The 17,191-nt window shown below is 45.6% G+C and overlaps 1 protein-coding gene across 1 annotated transcript in view; it reads left to right on the top strand.

The window, feature by feature from the left end:
• ubald2 (UBA-like domain containing 2) overlaps positions 1-8,609 on the top strand; it is a 12,359-nt gene extending 3,750 nt beyond the window's left edge. Inside the window, 2 exon segments of the mRNA NM_001011143.1 lie at positions 3,454-3,516; positions 7,061-8,609. Of these exon segments, the coding sequence (NP_001011143.1) occupies positions 3,454-3,516; positions 7,061-7,378 (381 nt within the window). The 3' untranslated portion in view covers positions 7,379-8,609.
• The last annotated feature ends 8,582 nt before the right edge of the window (positions 8,610-17,191 follow it).

Consider the following 17,191-nt stretch of genomic DNA (forward strand, 5'->3'; position numbering starts at 1 on the left):
CTTGCACAGACCCCCTCAGACTACAGGTGGGGGGATTCCTGCCGTAAAGCGGCTTGCAACATTTTTAACATTCCTCCCAAGTGCTGTTTTACATACAAGCCCCTGTGTGCTTTATATAGATTGTGTGTGTGTGTGTGTGTGTGTGTGTGTGTGTGTGTATATATATATATATATATATATATATATATATATATATGACACAAATACTCAGATATATACACACACACACACACATATATATATATATATACACACACACATATACACACACACACATATATACACACACACATACACACACATATATACACACACACACACACACATATATACACACACACACACACATATATACACACACACATATATACACACACACACATATATACACACACACACACACATACATATATACACATATATACACACACACACATATACACAAACACTCAGATATACACACACACATATTTATACACACCTCTTCACCCCTTGTATCGGTTACTGATTGCTTTATATGTTACTCCTTGTAGAGTGTAAGCTCTTTTGGGCAGGGCTCTCTTCCCCTCCTGTATCGGTTACTGATTGCTTTATATGTTACTCTGTATGTCCAATGTATGGAACCCACTTATTGTACAGCGCTGCGGGGTATGTTGGTGCTTTATAAATAAATGTTAATAATAATAATACACACCCATACATATGTATGTATATGTGTGTGTTGTTTATCTCAGTAGTACAACAGTGTCTCCGTAGCATTGTTATTCAGCTTATCTCCCCTTTAACACATGCACAAAAAATGTCTTTAGAAGGAAATTTTCCAAGAAACACTGTGTCTGTGCGCCGAAGAGAAGCGCTGATCCAAACAGTAGCATTATATACAGAGCGCAGGAGACGGACCACTGAACTTGTCTGTACATATTCTTTGTATGCGCCACGCGTGTGCAATGTATGTATCGGGCCGCAGCTCTTTGCTTGGAGGGCACATTAACCCATTTCCTGCCAGAGGGGTTTCTGTATAATAACGGCGGGGCCTATTAGCACAAATAGCTGTGTGGTTTTTTCCCGGGAGGTGTAAAGGGGCCGCTTTGATTTGGGGGGGGGGTACAGCATGTTCTGTCTGTGCTCTGAAGATCCTATAGAGGAGCGTATGGGGGGGAGGGGGGGTGTTATGAAGCCCACGTGTCTATTTATAAACACAGTAATTGTATCCCCCCACGTATACATGCAGAGTGCTCTGCGCCCAGAATATAACCAGCCGGGGCAATCGTGGGCGGTGGAGGGGGGTTTGTTCCTTAGCATTAGCTTATATTTATGCCTCTTTATGTCATATGTACTAGAAATACAGCCATATACAGTGAGTGTTTGAATTAGCAGCCTATATATGACATATTGATCGGTTTCTGTTCAGATAAATAGCAACATTACGAGAATAAATGTGAAGCCCTCAGGGGGTGCGACCCCCCCCCCCCCCCCCCGTGCTATAAACATGTCTCCGAGTGTTTCCCTTATACACACAGGCACGTTTGGCTGCTCTCTGTTAGCGTGCAAACACACTTTACATGCCTGCCTTTGTCACATTCTGCGGTACGTTGCCCCCCCTCCAGCAGTGAATGGGTTAAACCCCCCCTCCCCTTCCTCCCCATGCCCGCAGACACGCCACCCTTTTGTTATTGTTGACAGATTAGTCCCCGCCTAGTTCTGCAGCACCCAGATACACGGCCCCACTCCTGCCCACAGCTCCTGTTTCTCTCCTACTGTTGTTTCAGGGCTCTTTATGTAGCAGCAGTACAGGGGGGGGGCAGCAGTAAGCCTTCAGCCAATCCGCTGCTTCTGTATACATGTATATGATATGGCCTAATACCAGGCTTACACGTTAAGTAGCGAGGGGTCTGCCTTAGCCCAATGGCAGACATACCGCTGCAAATATAATAGGCCGTAGCCCCTCCAGGTGTTGATGAATTAACACTTCCAGCACCATCCTTGGCTCTTAGGGGCTGCTGGGGGTTTTGGTAAATGGCATCTGGTTAGCAGCTGGTACCCAAGCCTAAAATAGACTGTATGATGGAGTCTGTGCCAGGGGCGTATATATGATGATTTTACGCAGCCACATGTGGGCAAGGGCAACTGCACTGTGTGTGCCTGAGGAAATGTGTATGTGTGTGTGTCCCACTCCATGCGCAGTCAGCTGTTATATCCAAACCTGGGCATTGTCACCTCCAATTAGCTGCGTATGGCTGACCCAGCAGGAGCGCATCACATACCCTTTTTAATTGTTACTCTAATGCTTTACATAGGCACAGGTGTAACTTGATTTGTACATAAAATAATCCATAAGCAGTCTGAGCTGCCATATTGATTGCTTCAGCTGGGACCCCAACAGTCAGGTGTAACTGAAACTGTTCTGCTGAAGGCTGAGGCAAATGTCTGAGCTAAGCTGAACAGACTAGTGGGCACACTTTTGTATAAAAGTTCTTTGCACAAAAATGCAAGGACGGAATGTTCTGGGCACATAGTAAGCTATACCCAGATACTGTAAGTGCAAACACTATGGCACCCCCTACCCATATGTATAAATACAAATATACAGAGAAGGAATGCACTGGGCACACAATAAGCTGTACCCCCATACTGTACTGTATAAGGGAAACACTATGGCACCCCCTACCCATATGTATAAATACAAATATACAGAGAAGGAATGCACTGGGCACACAATAAGCTGTACCCCCATACTGTACTGTCTAAGGGAAACACTATGGCACCTCCTACCCATATGTATAAATACAAATATACAGAGAAGGAATGTTCTGGGCACACAATAAGCTGTACCCCCATACTGTACTGTATAAGGGAAACACTATGGCACCCCCTACCCATATGTATAAATACAAATATACAGAGAAGGAATGTTCTGGGCACACAATAAGCTGTACCCCCATACTGTACTGTCTAAGGGAAACACTATGGCACCTCCTACCCATATGTATAAATACAAATATACAGAGAAGGAATGTTCTGGGCACACAATAAGCTGTACCCCATACTATACTGTCTAAGGGAAACGCTATGGCACCTCCTACCCATATGTATAAATACAAATATACAGAGAGGGAATGTTCTGGGCACACAATAAGCTGTACCCCCATACTGTACTGTCTAAGGGAAACGCTATGGCACCTCCTACCCATATGTATAAATACAAATATACAGAGAGGGAATGTTCTGGGCACACAATAAGCTGTACCCTCATACTGTACTGTCTAAGGGAAACACTATTACATTCCCATATGTGCTTTGATCAAAACATATTGGTTGCTGCTTGTATCGACACTGGTGAAATTTAGCCCCTCTGTTGGTAAATTAACCCTGGTTAGGGTATGACCAGCGCAGTTAGAGTGCAGTTAAATACCCACCAGCTGACATGTACTCTCTTTCTCTCTCTCCGCACAGACTGCTCTCAGCGCCTTTTTCCAGGAGTCCAATGTCCCGAGCGCCCAGCATCACCCACACATGGTGAGTACCAGCTAGCCTGCTTCCCTACTCCTGCAGCCAATTCCCATTTCATGACAGGGGGGGAAATGGTTAAAGCTGTTTCCATGCTGAGAGTGAATAGTGCCTACAGCGGGTGTGCACTGGTGTGGTTTGTGTGACTGTCCCCGCTGGCAGGAATGTGTAATACAGATCAGCGAGTGTGTGACACCACGCTTGTAAACACAGCAGGGGCTGAGTGTTTAGCCACAGCAGTAAAATGGCTTCCAGGAAGCCGAGGGGGAGATGAAAGGTGGGCGGCTGGGATGCAGTGTACGGGAGCCTGTATGTGCTTGCTTGCGTGTAGGTGCAACATATCACTGTGCTTTTATATTCTAGCCTTAATAACTGTCATCTAGGAATAACAGCACCACTGTTTATTAGTGCCAGTCTGTAACCAGCATTGCTATTCGTTATACAGGGGGCAACCCTGAACTCCTTCCCCAATATTAACCCAGCGCCTATGAGTAGCAGAATGTGCTTGGATCATTAGCGCTTATTAATAGTAGTTGCTATTGCTTCCTGTGCCTTGCATAACCTCGTGTAACTGCCACTGGAGCTGTGGTTTCTAGTTTGCACCACCCGGAGCCTCACTTTCCTGACTGCAACCGTTTCACACCAGCTGCAACTGTAGCTGCAACTCTTCAACATATCGGTCTTTGTGGCAAAGTAACTGAGCCGCCACAGCTGCCGCAGTGTTTTACAAGGATTATACACGAATGCTAAAGTTGGGGCACCCCTTTGCCCCAGGGGCATGCTTTAGATCACTGTGTAAGTGAGAAGTAGTGCAAAAGCTACTGCAGGAATCTGTAAAAAAAAAAAAAGTGAACTCACAGTTACATTTTATATTACCAGCTTGAAATCCTAGCAACAAGAAATTGGGGAGTGTGTGAAAGATTGAACCCCCCTACCACTTGTCCAGTAATAAACATTATTTCTGCAAGGTCCCTGACTCTAATTACCTCATTAGGCCTTAATTACCATCTGCACAGCATGCCTTAAGGTGCCCATACACGGGCCGATTCTAGCTGCCGATATGGGTCCCTTAGACAGATTTGGCAGCTAATCGGGCCGTGTATGGGCACTAACGACGGGCCTGCCCGACCGATATCTGGCCTGAAATCGTGCTGATCTCGATCGGGCAGGTTAGAAAATCTAGTCGGATCGGGGACCGCATCGGCTCGTTGATGCAGCCCCCGGACCGACTTTGCCTATACCCGTCGTTATAATTCGATCATTTGGCCCCACTGCTAGGCAGTGACCCTAAAGTTTCCTCCAAAGCCCACCTGAACCCATTAATGAAAAGCAAGCTGAAGGTTTTTGCCCTCTGTCTCCTGGAATCTCTGTGGGTAAATGTTAATGATGCAAAAAAAAAAAAAAAATAGTAATTGGGGGGTATAGGAACAGTTAGAACTCTTCCTTGTAGATCATGTCTGATTCCCAGATCTTCCTGTGTCCGTATCTTCCCTACAACAAGCGAGACTCGTGGCTGGGTACAGACAATATTTACAAGCTGTGATCTGTGCCAAACGGTGGGTTAGTATAAATACTGACTTACTAGGGGGCCCAAACTCTCGCCCATACCTCAGTTTGTTTCCTTTGTTCCTATGGATTAGCTGGGAAATTATAATTTAACTGTGTATTGCAAATACAGGTATGGGATCCCTTATCCGGAAACCCGATATCCAGAAAGCTCAGAATTATGGAAAGCCCGTCTCCCATAGACCCCATTTTAATCAAATAATTCAGATTGGTCAAACTTATTTCCTTTTTCTCTGTAAAAATAAAACAGTGCTTTGTATTTGATCCCAACTAAGATATAAATAATCCTTACTGGATGCAAAATAATCCTATTGGGTTTAATTAATGTTTTATTGATTTTTTAGTAGACTTAAGGTATGGAGATCCAAATTACGGAAAGACCCCTTATCCAGAATACCCTTGGTCCCGAGCATTCTGGATAACAGGTCCTACAACTGTATATGTTTTTTTGTTTTTTTTTAACTGATTCCTTTTCACCTTTTAACTGAATATGGAACGTTCCCTAAATTTTGCATCCACCTATACAACATTCCCATCAGCCCCTGTCTCAGTGGAGCTTACAGTCTAAAGGTTGGCCATACAAGTTAAGATCCACTCGCTTAGCGAGCAGATCTTCTCCCGATATCCCCACCTACAGGTGGGCAATATCGGGTGAATTCTGGCCCTGGGGGCAAACGATCGAATTAGAACGCCAGAAAATAGGTGCAGTCGGTTTGGGGACCGCATCAACGAGCCGATGCAGTCCCCGATCCGACTAAATTTTTTAACCTGCCCGATCAAGATCTGCCCAATTTCGGGCAGGCCCATTGTTTGTGCCCATACACGGGCTGATAAGCTGCCAAATCGATCTAAGGGACCCATATCGGCAGCTACCATCAGCGCGTGTATGGGGACCTTAAGGCCCCTATCACATTCACGCACGCTGGGGGCAGTTTGATCAGGAACTATTTAACCTGCTTGTATATTTTTGAAGGACAGGAGGAAACCCAAGTACCCGGAGAGAACACACACACATCCTTTTTGCTGATAGTGCCCAGGAGCCCAGGCCTGCAATGCAGTATATGGCAAATGATACGCTTCAGCTTTCATTCAGAGCACATTTCTCTATACGTTGCTGAAGCTTATAGACAGTAATATGTGAAAAGACACTGGGGTAGGGGTTCCCATATGTATAGCACCCCTGGAAGTTCAGTGCCTAACACATTGGAACCCCCCCAGTGAATTTGACTTCCCTTGTAGTGGATTTAAACCTTGCAGTCAGGCTGGATGGCAGGGAGTACGTTAGTCCGGTGTGTGTGACCTTTGGTTGTTTCCGCCTGTTGGTGTTTGCACATTTGCCTCGGAACAACCTTTGCTCACACACGGTGTCTGAAAAACAAGTCGGGAAGGTGCAAAGAGAAGCGGCTTGGGGGTGCAGCGAGCTTTGGCACCTGTCCATAATAAACCACAAGACTAAAATAGCTGGGGGGTTGTCGTTGCACAGCAGTGCATAAACATAGTTACCGACAGGGGTGCTGGACCCCATTAGAGAGGCTATGGGCACCTGAGTGGCCCTCCTCCATTTGAAAGTAACAGGAAACCTCCGACATTTGTCATTCTGTACATGACTAATATATGTATAATATATCACACGTGCAGGGCCACCTTTGGTGAGATGTAATGGCCTCGTGGAAACAGATGGAATAGTTGGAATAGCTGCCTGCTGATGTCACAGCTAGCCTCCAGTGTCTGGATGAGTGGGAGTAGCTTCAGTTGCAGGCAGTTACTTGTGCGATTGACTGACTTGCTACTGTCGCCCTAGTGACCGACAAATGGGCAGTTACTGGCAAGCAGGTCTGTGATATGTTGGTGTTGCCTGACTGACACTGGGCTTGCAAAGCTCTAGGGCTGGCTAGTGTATAACATGGGCTTATTCCTTACCTCCTAGGTCCAGGAAGAGTCATCAGTCTAGAACTCCTTTAACTGTGTCTTTTGTACCTGCTTTCAGATGTGTACCCCAAGCAACACACCAGCCACTCCGCCCAACTTCCCCGACGCTTTAGCCATGTTTTCTAAACTGCGCACCTCGGAGAGTCTGCAGAACAGCAGCAGCCCCGCCGCGTCCAACGCCTGCTCCCCACCAGGCAACTTCAATCCCTATTGGGCCTCCTCGCCGCCCAACCAGCAACCTGTCTGGCTCCCTCCAGCCTCACCCACCACACACCTCCATCACCACCACCACCACCCTCAACCTGTGTGGCCTCCCAACTCCCAACCCACCGGGGGTCCTCAAAAAGCCATGGCTGCTATGGATGGGCAGAGATAAGACTGGGCACAGAAACAACATGGAGGGCCAAGGGGAGGGAATTAGCTCGTGCTTTGCTCCCTCCTCTTTGTGCCTCTCCCCCTGCAGTTTTCTGAACTGACTTCATTTTTTTCTTTTTCACAGTCTTTTTGTTTTATTTTATAAACAAGAGGTTGTTCTGATTTTTTCCTTATCTCCAAGGCCGGAGGAAAAGGGGGGAAGGGGCAAGAGAGTCGATTGTTCTCTTCCTTGGCTTTTTTTTTTTTTAATATATAAGTATAATATATAAAGATAAGAATTTATGTAAGGTGCCGGAGACGGGAGGGTAATCCCTGTGTTTTTTTTTTTTATTTTGGTTTTTTTTTTTCTTCCTCAGTGTTCGCAGGCTTAGAGGATGTAACGTTCAGTATCTTAAGGGAGTTAGTCAAACCTTTAAGAGGTGGGGTATGTCTTTCACTCGGCTTATCCCTCCTGCCTTCTCACATACCCTACCTCCTTCCTCTAATAGAGGAGCGATTTGATTTTATTCCAGTCTTGCAGAACAGGGTTGAATTCAGAGACTTTGTTGGGCATCCAGATATTTGCTACACCATTCCACCATGTTGACCGGCAGAAGGATAGACTGACCCTGGCTTAAAGCAAAAAACGAAACCATTTCAAGTCCAGATAAGCCTAATGGGCATTGGGATGTGGATTCTCTGGAGGAGCCGAGGGAGTCCGATGCAGTGAGAATAACGGAAGGCTGGGACTGTTACTAAGGATGTGCTCTGCAGAGTCCGGAGCTGTGATTGGACACCAAGCACAGACATCATGCAAATCCTCAATCCTGTTTCCTGGTTGTGCCCCCCAGGCCATGCTGTGGACGGAGGCCACGTAACCGAGGCCTTTTTACGGGGTGTGGAAGGGGCTATGCTTTTCAGATGTAACCATAACACAGGCTACCTCTCTTCGGTAGCATCTGATAAGCGCTGGTAAAGCGGCACAACCTCGTCCTTCTGCCACTGAGTTTCACTTACAGCAATAAAAATGCCATTTGTTCATTTCACCAATCAGTGGGCTTTTTATACGCCTAGCTTTGCTTGGGTTTGTCATTGGACGGAGACTCCCATCTTGCTGCAAGAACTGTACAACGTACGAAATCATTCGATATGACAGCCGATTGGGGGAATTTGCTTGCCCTGTTTTCTTTACCTGCTGTAAAACGCGCAAACTTGTTTGAACCCCTGTATTAAACTCACAAACGTTTCATGTCTATCCCCAGCCGGTTTTTTCCCCCCCTTCTATTTGTAATTCTTCTAATCCCTAACACTAAGCTTTGCATTACCCGCAACTGGACTTTCTGTTAACCGAGGAAGTTCTGGAAGGATAAACGCGTTGGAGAAGAGGAATGGGAAGAAAACAGTTGCTTTTTGCATGTGTTATATGGACCGCAACCTATCGAGGGGGCTGCCATGGGGTTAATATAAATGGTTATTACATTAATCTGTTATGGGTCCCTTTAAGGCAGTTGTACCACCAGATATATCCACCCGTGGCTGCAGTCCCTGTGGCTGTCTATCCATGCTTTAGGGCCTTCTTCACATTGTTGACTTGTTCGCTATTGATGCTACTGATGTGGTCACGATCTGGGAGGGGACCGTGTGATTTTTAGACCACGAACAGTCTACGGTGTGGGCAAGGCCTTCATCCAACATGGCTGCTATAGCTCTGCAGCTTGCTAAACTACTTCCTCGACAGTTATCCAGGAATCTTGGTAGTTTTAGTGCAACATAATCGACCCGCTTTGAGAGTTCTGGAAAAGATAAGTGTTTAGTTGGAGAGGTGGAAGGAAGAGTCAGATGTTGAACATGGAGGGTGAATGGAGTCTAGATTTGTAGACTGTCAGATGGGAGCAAACTAGTAACGGCCTGTAGCATAAAGGCACTAATTGTCAGTCGCTTGTGAGGATTTACAGTATGTAGGGCAAGCATCAGCCGTCTGCTTTCAGATTAGTGCAAGCCAGTGCCTCTGCTCTCCCACTAGTATAAGGTAGAAACTCGCTGGGGCTCATTTATCAACATGGGCAAATTAGCCTTAACCCATAGCAACCAATCAGCCATTGGCTTTTTTTCAGCCAGCTGCAGTTAGAACAATAAATGCAACAATTTGATTGGTTGTCATGGGTTTCTTCCGATGGCCACATTTGCCCAGTGTTAATAAATAACGCCTCCTGTGTCAGAAGGCAGGGCAGTTTTGATGATCTTTATGGCAAGGGCAAGTTTAACCAGAGCCTAGGCACAGATGTAGCGTTTGTAAGATTATTATTATAAGTAATTAGCTATTGTGCAAGACCCATGGAAAACCACTGTCCTGTGGGGCTGCTTCCACCTGGGGGGGTGGGGGGTACTAGGCACACAGCGATTAGACAAGCTCATAGGAAGTCTATGCCCCTTGCTCCTCAGGGTAGCTTTGGGGCCATTACCAGGTTTCTAGCCCAGTTTCTGAGAAGAGTTCATTTTATTTTTAATTTAATGGAAAAAAAAAGTAATAAAAAAAAAACCAAACACTTTTCTAACCCATTTTGGGAAGTTATCATGTCTACATTATTAGAAAGAACTGTGTAAAGTACACATTGCTCCATCTTGCAGGCCTCCATGTCTTGTGCAGTAACCTTGAGTGGGTGGCCTTTCCTAAAGGTGGCCATACACGTGGCGATCCGACGATGTTTCGTACGACCATCGGTCGCACGAAACATCGTAAGATCCGCCACACACCATTCAGGGCTGAATCGGCAGGTAAGGAGGTAGAAACAATAGGATTTCTACCTCCTTCTGCCGATTCAGCTCTGAAGGGAGAATTTTGGTCAGGCGCCTTCTATGGCGCCCGATCAAAATTTTCAAACTTGTCCGATATCGGCAGCTTCCTGCGATATCGGTCGACTCGCCGACATGCCATACACGCACCGATTATCGTACGAAACGAGGTTTCGTACGATAATATCGGTGCGTGTATGGCCACCTTAAGCCATTTCCTCCAGTCCTTGCAGATAGGGGGATTTTGAGCATTCTGTTGCCCAATCGGCTTTGTTTTTCTCTAAAGGACAAAGATATCCCAAGTCCCTGCCTGTCAGTGCTCTGTGTTGCCAAGAATGACAGGCGCGTATCATTGAACATTATTGAGCCGTAAGCGCTTTTGACTTGATAGCACTGGGTGCAGACATTGCTCATTCGCTGAATGTGTGTTGGAATGGTTAAACCTGACTGGCTAATGGCACAGTGTGAGGCATATACAGATGTATAATATGTATGGCGGCCTTTAGTCCTGTGAGGTTCTTGCCTGGCAGGTTTAGCCTCCCAGCCGTATTGACATCTGCTTGAGTCCCGTTAGATACAGATCAGGAGGGTGATGGTATTGGTCCCATACAGAAGGGATTGTAGGTTCTGATCCTAGTGGTTAGACATTTGTATTATTTGGCTTCATGTCTCAGGGCAGTGGCACACAGGGAGATTAGCTGCCCCGTGATACCGCGGGCAACTAATTTCCCCACAGTGCCATCCCACCGACAGGAATATAAATCACCTGTGGAATGGCATATGAGTTGCATCCCACCAGCGATTTACATTGTTGCTGGTGGGTTGGCATGTCAAGGAGATGTATCACAGGCAACTAATCTCCACGTGTGCCATTGCCCTCAGGGTAAAGACACACGGTGCTACTAATCACGGCTACTAGACACCAGAAAATCCCCTGCCATAGATAATATTGAGATAATAATTGCCTCTGCTAAAACACACGTAGAGACAGTTATCAGCAATTGATCAGCATTGTCTATTGGCAGCCATGTCAAGTAGCTGCTACTAGTAGCTCTGTGTGTCTTCACTCTTAGGGCCGTGGCACACGAGGGAGATTAGTCGCCCGTGACAAATCTCCCTTGTTGTGGGCAACTAAGCTCCCCGATAGGACATCGCCGGTGGGATGGCATACCCGGCGCAGTGATCTGCAGAAATCACCGAAGTTGCCTCGAGAGGCAACTTCTGCGATCGCGGCACGGCGATCTCCCCGTCATATCGGGGAGATTAGTCGCCCGCGACAAGGGAGATTTGTTGCAGGCGACTAATCTTAGCATGTGCCACTGCCCTTAGAGTGAAGACACACGGAGCTACTAGTAGCAGGTACGTGTGTTTAGCAGAGGCAACTCTCTGTAATCTCTATGGCAGGGGATTTTCTGGCATTTAGTAGCTGCTACTAAGTAGCTCTGTGTGTCTTCTCTCTAATGTATCCATTGAATTGACCAAAAATGTCTGACACGGAATGTTTCCATTTCTTATTGACTGTGCACAAAAGGCTACCAAGAAAATGCCTTACCCTTTAGAGGAAAATGTGTTATGAATCCTAACCATAGAGTAATGGCACATCACCACCCTCAGCAGGGACTTCCCTACTCTGATGGCAAAGCCTCCCTTCCTCTAGTTAAAGTTTGCTCAGTTACCCTTAATGGAGTGGGAAAGTCAGCACAAGCCCTACTGGTAGCAGAGGTTTAGCACGGAGTTCTGCCAGTTCTGGTGTGCTAATGGGTGGAGTTTTTGAGGAATTATCTCACTGTATTTTATGTAACTCCAGCCTGGGTTCTTCATACCCTCAAAGGGAACATCAACTGACAGAAGGGAGCCCAGTGCTTATAACTTGAACAGGTGCATCAGGGCTCCTTTAGCTGCTTTGGGCGAGTAGTTGCCCAAAGCCCATTACATGCCAGGACTTTGCCCTTAAACTGTAGATAGGAAGAGATAATCAGTAGGGCAGCTTCAGGGTTGCGTGGGTTTCCTGTTTGTGCAACAAGGTAAGTACGGCCCTAAACACATCTATGAACTGGATCCAGATTTTATTTCATGCTTTTATACAGGTTGCACAGTTTGTTTGCTCTTGTGTTGTGCCAGGGATGTTTCCTAATAATGCAAAACCATATTTATGGTTAATTCTGTTTTTCATTTGTGTTGGGGAAGGTTAGTCTGCATTTATTCAGGACATAGAGCAAATGGGGGCCCAAAAAATTGGGGTTTCCCCATTCTGTATGTAGTAGCTTCTAGTAGCTTCCTTAGTAGCGCCTATGTCATTGGCCCTATCCCCTTGTGCTTCCATGAATATCCGATCCTTAGTAGCGCCTATGCCATTGGCCCTATCCCCTTGTGCTTCCATGAATATCCGATCCTTAGTAGCGCCTATGTCATTGGCCCTATCCCCTTGTGCTTCCATGAATATCCGATCCTTAGTAGCGCCTATGTCATTGGCCCTATCCCCTTGTGCTTCCATGAATATCCGATCCTTAGTAGCGCCTATGTCATTGGCCCTATCCCCTTGTGCTTCCATGAATATCCGATCCTTAGTAGCGCCTATGCCATTGGCCCTATCCCCTTGTGCTTCCATGAATATCCGATCCTTAGTAGCGCCTATGCCATTGGCCCTATCCCCTTGTGCTTCCATGAATATCCAATCCTTAGTAGCGCCTACATCAGGCATGGGGTTCTGGATGTTACGCTACAGTTTCCAGCATCTCGGTGCCAGCCATCTGGGCAGCCGACAGGTTCTCGAGTGCTTTGATCTACTCATCCTGACCTCTCCGCCTGCTCTCTCGTGTAACACTCTGCCATATGTCCCTATGCGTCTTGCTGACAGAGCTAAACATAGCGAGACAGAGCTCTCAGTGTTCCCAAGTGACGCCGGGCTACCTGTAAGCTCCTTTACTCTTCATAATGCCATAATCATAGCCACATAGCAAGCTTACTGCCTAGAGGGCATCTGTAGGGTGCAACATTCCCACCATCAGCTTCCCCTCTTCTCTATTTGTTCCCTTCCGCTCCTGTTAATTAGATTAACAACTAGAACCAAAACATTGTTGCTATTGGCTAAAAATGCAGCTTTGTAAGGCTGCAGGCTGAGTTATACTGGGAACTCATGTATTATAATGGATAATGTACCCCCTACTGTAAATGATAAGGATATTAGCAGTCACTGAGGGGTTCTGTGCCCATATAAAGGCACAAGGCTGCAGGCTGAGTTATACAGGGAACTCTGAGTATCACTCATGTATTATAAGGGATAATGTACCCCCTACTGTAAATGATAAGGATATTAGCAGTCACTGAGGGGTTCTGTGCCCATATAAAGGCACAAGGCTGCAGGCTGAGTTATACAGGGAACTCTGAGTATCACTCATGTATTATAAGGGATAATGTACCCCCTACTGTAAATGATAAGGATATTAGCAGTCACTGAGGGGTTCTGTGCCCCCCATATAAAGGCACAAGGCTGCAGGCTGAGTTATACAGGGAACTCTGAGTATCACTCATGTATTATAAGGGATAATGTACCCCCTACTGTAAATGATAAGGATATTAGCAGTCACTGAGGGGTTCTGTGCCCATATAAAGGCACAAGGCTGCAGGCTGAGTTATACAGGGAACTCTGAGTATCACTCATGTATTATAATGGATAATGTACCCCCTACTGTAAATGATAAGGATATTAGCAGTCACTGAGGGGTTCTGTGCCCCCATATAAAGGCACAAGGCTGCAGGCTGAGTTATACAGGGAACTCTGAGTATCACTCATGTATTATAAGGGATAATGTACCCCCTACTGTAAATGATAAGGATATTAGCAGTCACTGAGGGTTCTGTGCCCATATAAAGGCACAAGGCTGCAGGCTGAGTTATACAGGGAACTCTGAGTATCACTCATGTATTATAAGGGATAATGTACCCCCTACTGTAAATGATAAGGATATTAGCAGTCACTGAGGGGTTCTGTGCCCCCCATATAAAGGCACAAGGCTGCAGGCTGAGTTATACAGGGAACTCTGAGTATCACTCATGTATTATAAGGGATAATGTACCCCCTACTGTAAATGATAAGGATATTAGCAGTCACTGAGGGTTCTGTGCCCATATAAAGGCACAAGGCTGCAGGCTGAGTTATACAGGGAACTCTGAGTATCACTCATGTATTATAAGGGATAATGTACCCCCTACTGTAAATGATAAGGATATTAGCAGTCACTGAGGGGTTCTGTGCCCCCCATATAAAGGCACAAGGCTGCAGGCTGAGTTATACAGGGAACTCTGAGTATCACTCATGTATTATAAGGGATAATGTACCCCCTACTGTAAATTATAAGGATATTAGCAGTCACTGAGGGGTTCTGTGCCCCCCATATAAAGGCACAAGGCTGCAGGCTGAGTTATACAGGGAACTCTGAGTATCACTCATGTATTATAAGGGATAATGTACCCCCTACTGTAAATGATAAGGATATTAGCAGTCACTGAGGGGTTCTGTGCCCATATAAAGGCACAAGGCTGCAGGCTGAGTTATACAGGGAACTCTGAGTATCACTCATGTATTATAAGGGATAATGTACCCCCTACTGTAAATGATAAGGATATTAGCAGTCACTGAGGGGTTCTGTGCCCATATAAAGGCACAAGGCTGCAGGCTGAGCTATACAGGGAACTCTGAGTATCACTCATGTATTATAAGGGATAATGTACCCCCTACTGTAAATGATAAGGATATTAGCAGTCACTGAGGGGTTCTGTGCCCATATAAAGGCACAAGGCTGCAGGCTGAGCTATACAGGGAACTCTGAGTATCACTCATGTATTATAAGGGATAATGTACCCCCTACTGTAAATGATAAGGATATTAGCAGTCACTGAGGGGTTCTGTGCCCATATAAAGGCACAAGGCTGCAGGCTGAGTTATACAGGGAACTCTGAGTATCACTCATGTATTATAAGGGATAATGTACCCCCTACTGTAAATGATAAGGATATTAGCAGTCACTGAGGGGTTCTGTGCCCCCCATATAAAGGCACAAGGCTGCAGGCTGAGTTATACAGGGAACTCTGAGTATCACTCATGTATTATAAGGGATAATGTACCCCCTACTGTAAATGATAAGGATATTAGCAGTCACTGAGGGGTTCTGTGCCCATATAAAGGCTCAAGGCTGAATATAATAATTACAAAGTTTGTAGCATTTTGACTTTTTGATAAAAAAAAAGTCAACGGACAAATATATAATTAATATGAATAGAATTCAGTGTAACATGTCAGTGACATAGAGACAACCCTGTAGCCTTTGCAGACTCCTGTACTTGTACCTGAGCTGAACTCTGTGTGTGGAACAGATTCTCTCCCAGATTCTCAGTATTTGGCCAGGCGGGCAAGCCCTACATGTGGCCTCAACCTTCAAACCCTGCTCACCACCTGTACTTGTATGTCAAGCCAACTGTATTACTGGCAGCCTTTCCTGGAACACACGTGTGCAAATAAACCACTTGCTTTCTTGGTAAATGTATCCTTGTTGATAACAGGGAGCCAACCAGCAAGCAATACTCCAAGGGGAAATGGAGCATTTCTATTGGTAGGGTTTTGCTTTGATAGTGGGTGCTGCTGTATTGTTTCTCTTTCATTAGTAATGGTAAGACTTAGCCATCCAGTAGCGATGTGTGTTAGATCATTCCTTCTCTATACATTTGTATTTATACATATGGGTAGGAGGTGCCATATTGTTTCCCTTAGACAGTACAGTATGGGGGTACAGCTTATTGTGTGCCCAGAACATTCCTTCTCTGTATATTTGTATTTATACATATGGGTAGGAGGTGCCATAGTGTTTCCCTTAGACAGTACAGTATGGGGGTACAGCTTATTGTGTGCCCAGAACATTCCTTCTCTGTATATTTGTATTTATACATATGGGTAGGAGGTGCCATAGTGTTTCCCTTAGACAGTACAGTATGGGGGTACAGCTTATTGTGTGCCCAGAACATTCCTTCTCTGTATATTTGTATTTATACATATGGGTAGGGGGTGCCATAGTGTTTCCCTTAGACAGTACAGTATAGGGGTACAGCTTATTGTGTGCCCAGAACATTCCTTCTCTGTATATTTGTATTTATACATATGGGTAGGGGGTGCCATAGTGTTTCCCTTAGACAGTACAGTATGGGGGTACAGCTTATTGTGTGCCCAGAACATTCCTTCTCTGTATATTTGTATTTATACATATGGGTAGGGGGTGCCATAGTGTTTCCCTTAGACAGTACAGTATGGGGGTACAGCTTATTGTGTGCCCAGAACATTCCTTCTCTGTATATTTGTATTTATACATATGGGTAGGGGGTGCCATAGTGTTTCCCTTAGACAGTACAGTATGGGGGTACAGCTTATTGTGTGCCCAGAACATTCCTTCTCTGTATATTTGTATTTATACATATGGGTAGGAGGTGCCATAGTGTTTCCCTTAGACAGTACAGTATGGGGGTACAGTTTATTGTGTGCCCAGAACATTCCTTCTCTGTATATTTGTATTTATACATATGGGTAGGAGGTGCCATATTGATTGTCTCCGACACAGTGAGTTTGGGGATAGTGCATCTTTTTTTTAATATATTCCTGTATAATACTGTAGAATATTCCTGGTGTCTTGATTCTGTAGTTTAGACCAGACATATTGACCCATGTGAGGGTTAAGTAGCAGGGACATGGTATTGGCAATGTGATTGGCTAACAAGGATGGGAGATGGGGTTCTGGGTCTTTATAGAGTTTTTAGTCTCTACCCGGTATCAGCCCAGCTTGGAGCCGTATCCGTGCAGGAGGTGCCTGTTGCCAGGCAGGACAGCAAGTCATTAATCAGTTGCTTCCTGAACACCAACATTTCGTCCATGATGCACAATTTCTATCAAAGGCTCACGTGATGGGACTACAGCCTTTGTATGCTCTTAGCGTGATCTCCTCGTGTCCTTGCGTGCTCCCCTCTGGTGTTGGTGCATGAGTGCTGCTCGGTAGGTAGG

The sequence above is a fragment of the Xenopus tropicalis genome, chromosome 10, assembly GCF_000004195.4.
Source record: "Xenopus tropicalis strain Nigerian chromosome 10, UCB_Xtro_10.0, whole genome shotgun sequence".
NCBI classification, from domain to species: domain Eukaryota; kingdom Metazoa; phylum Chordata; class Amphibia; order Anura; family Pipidae; genus Xenopus; species Xenopus tropicalis.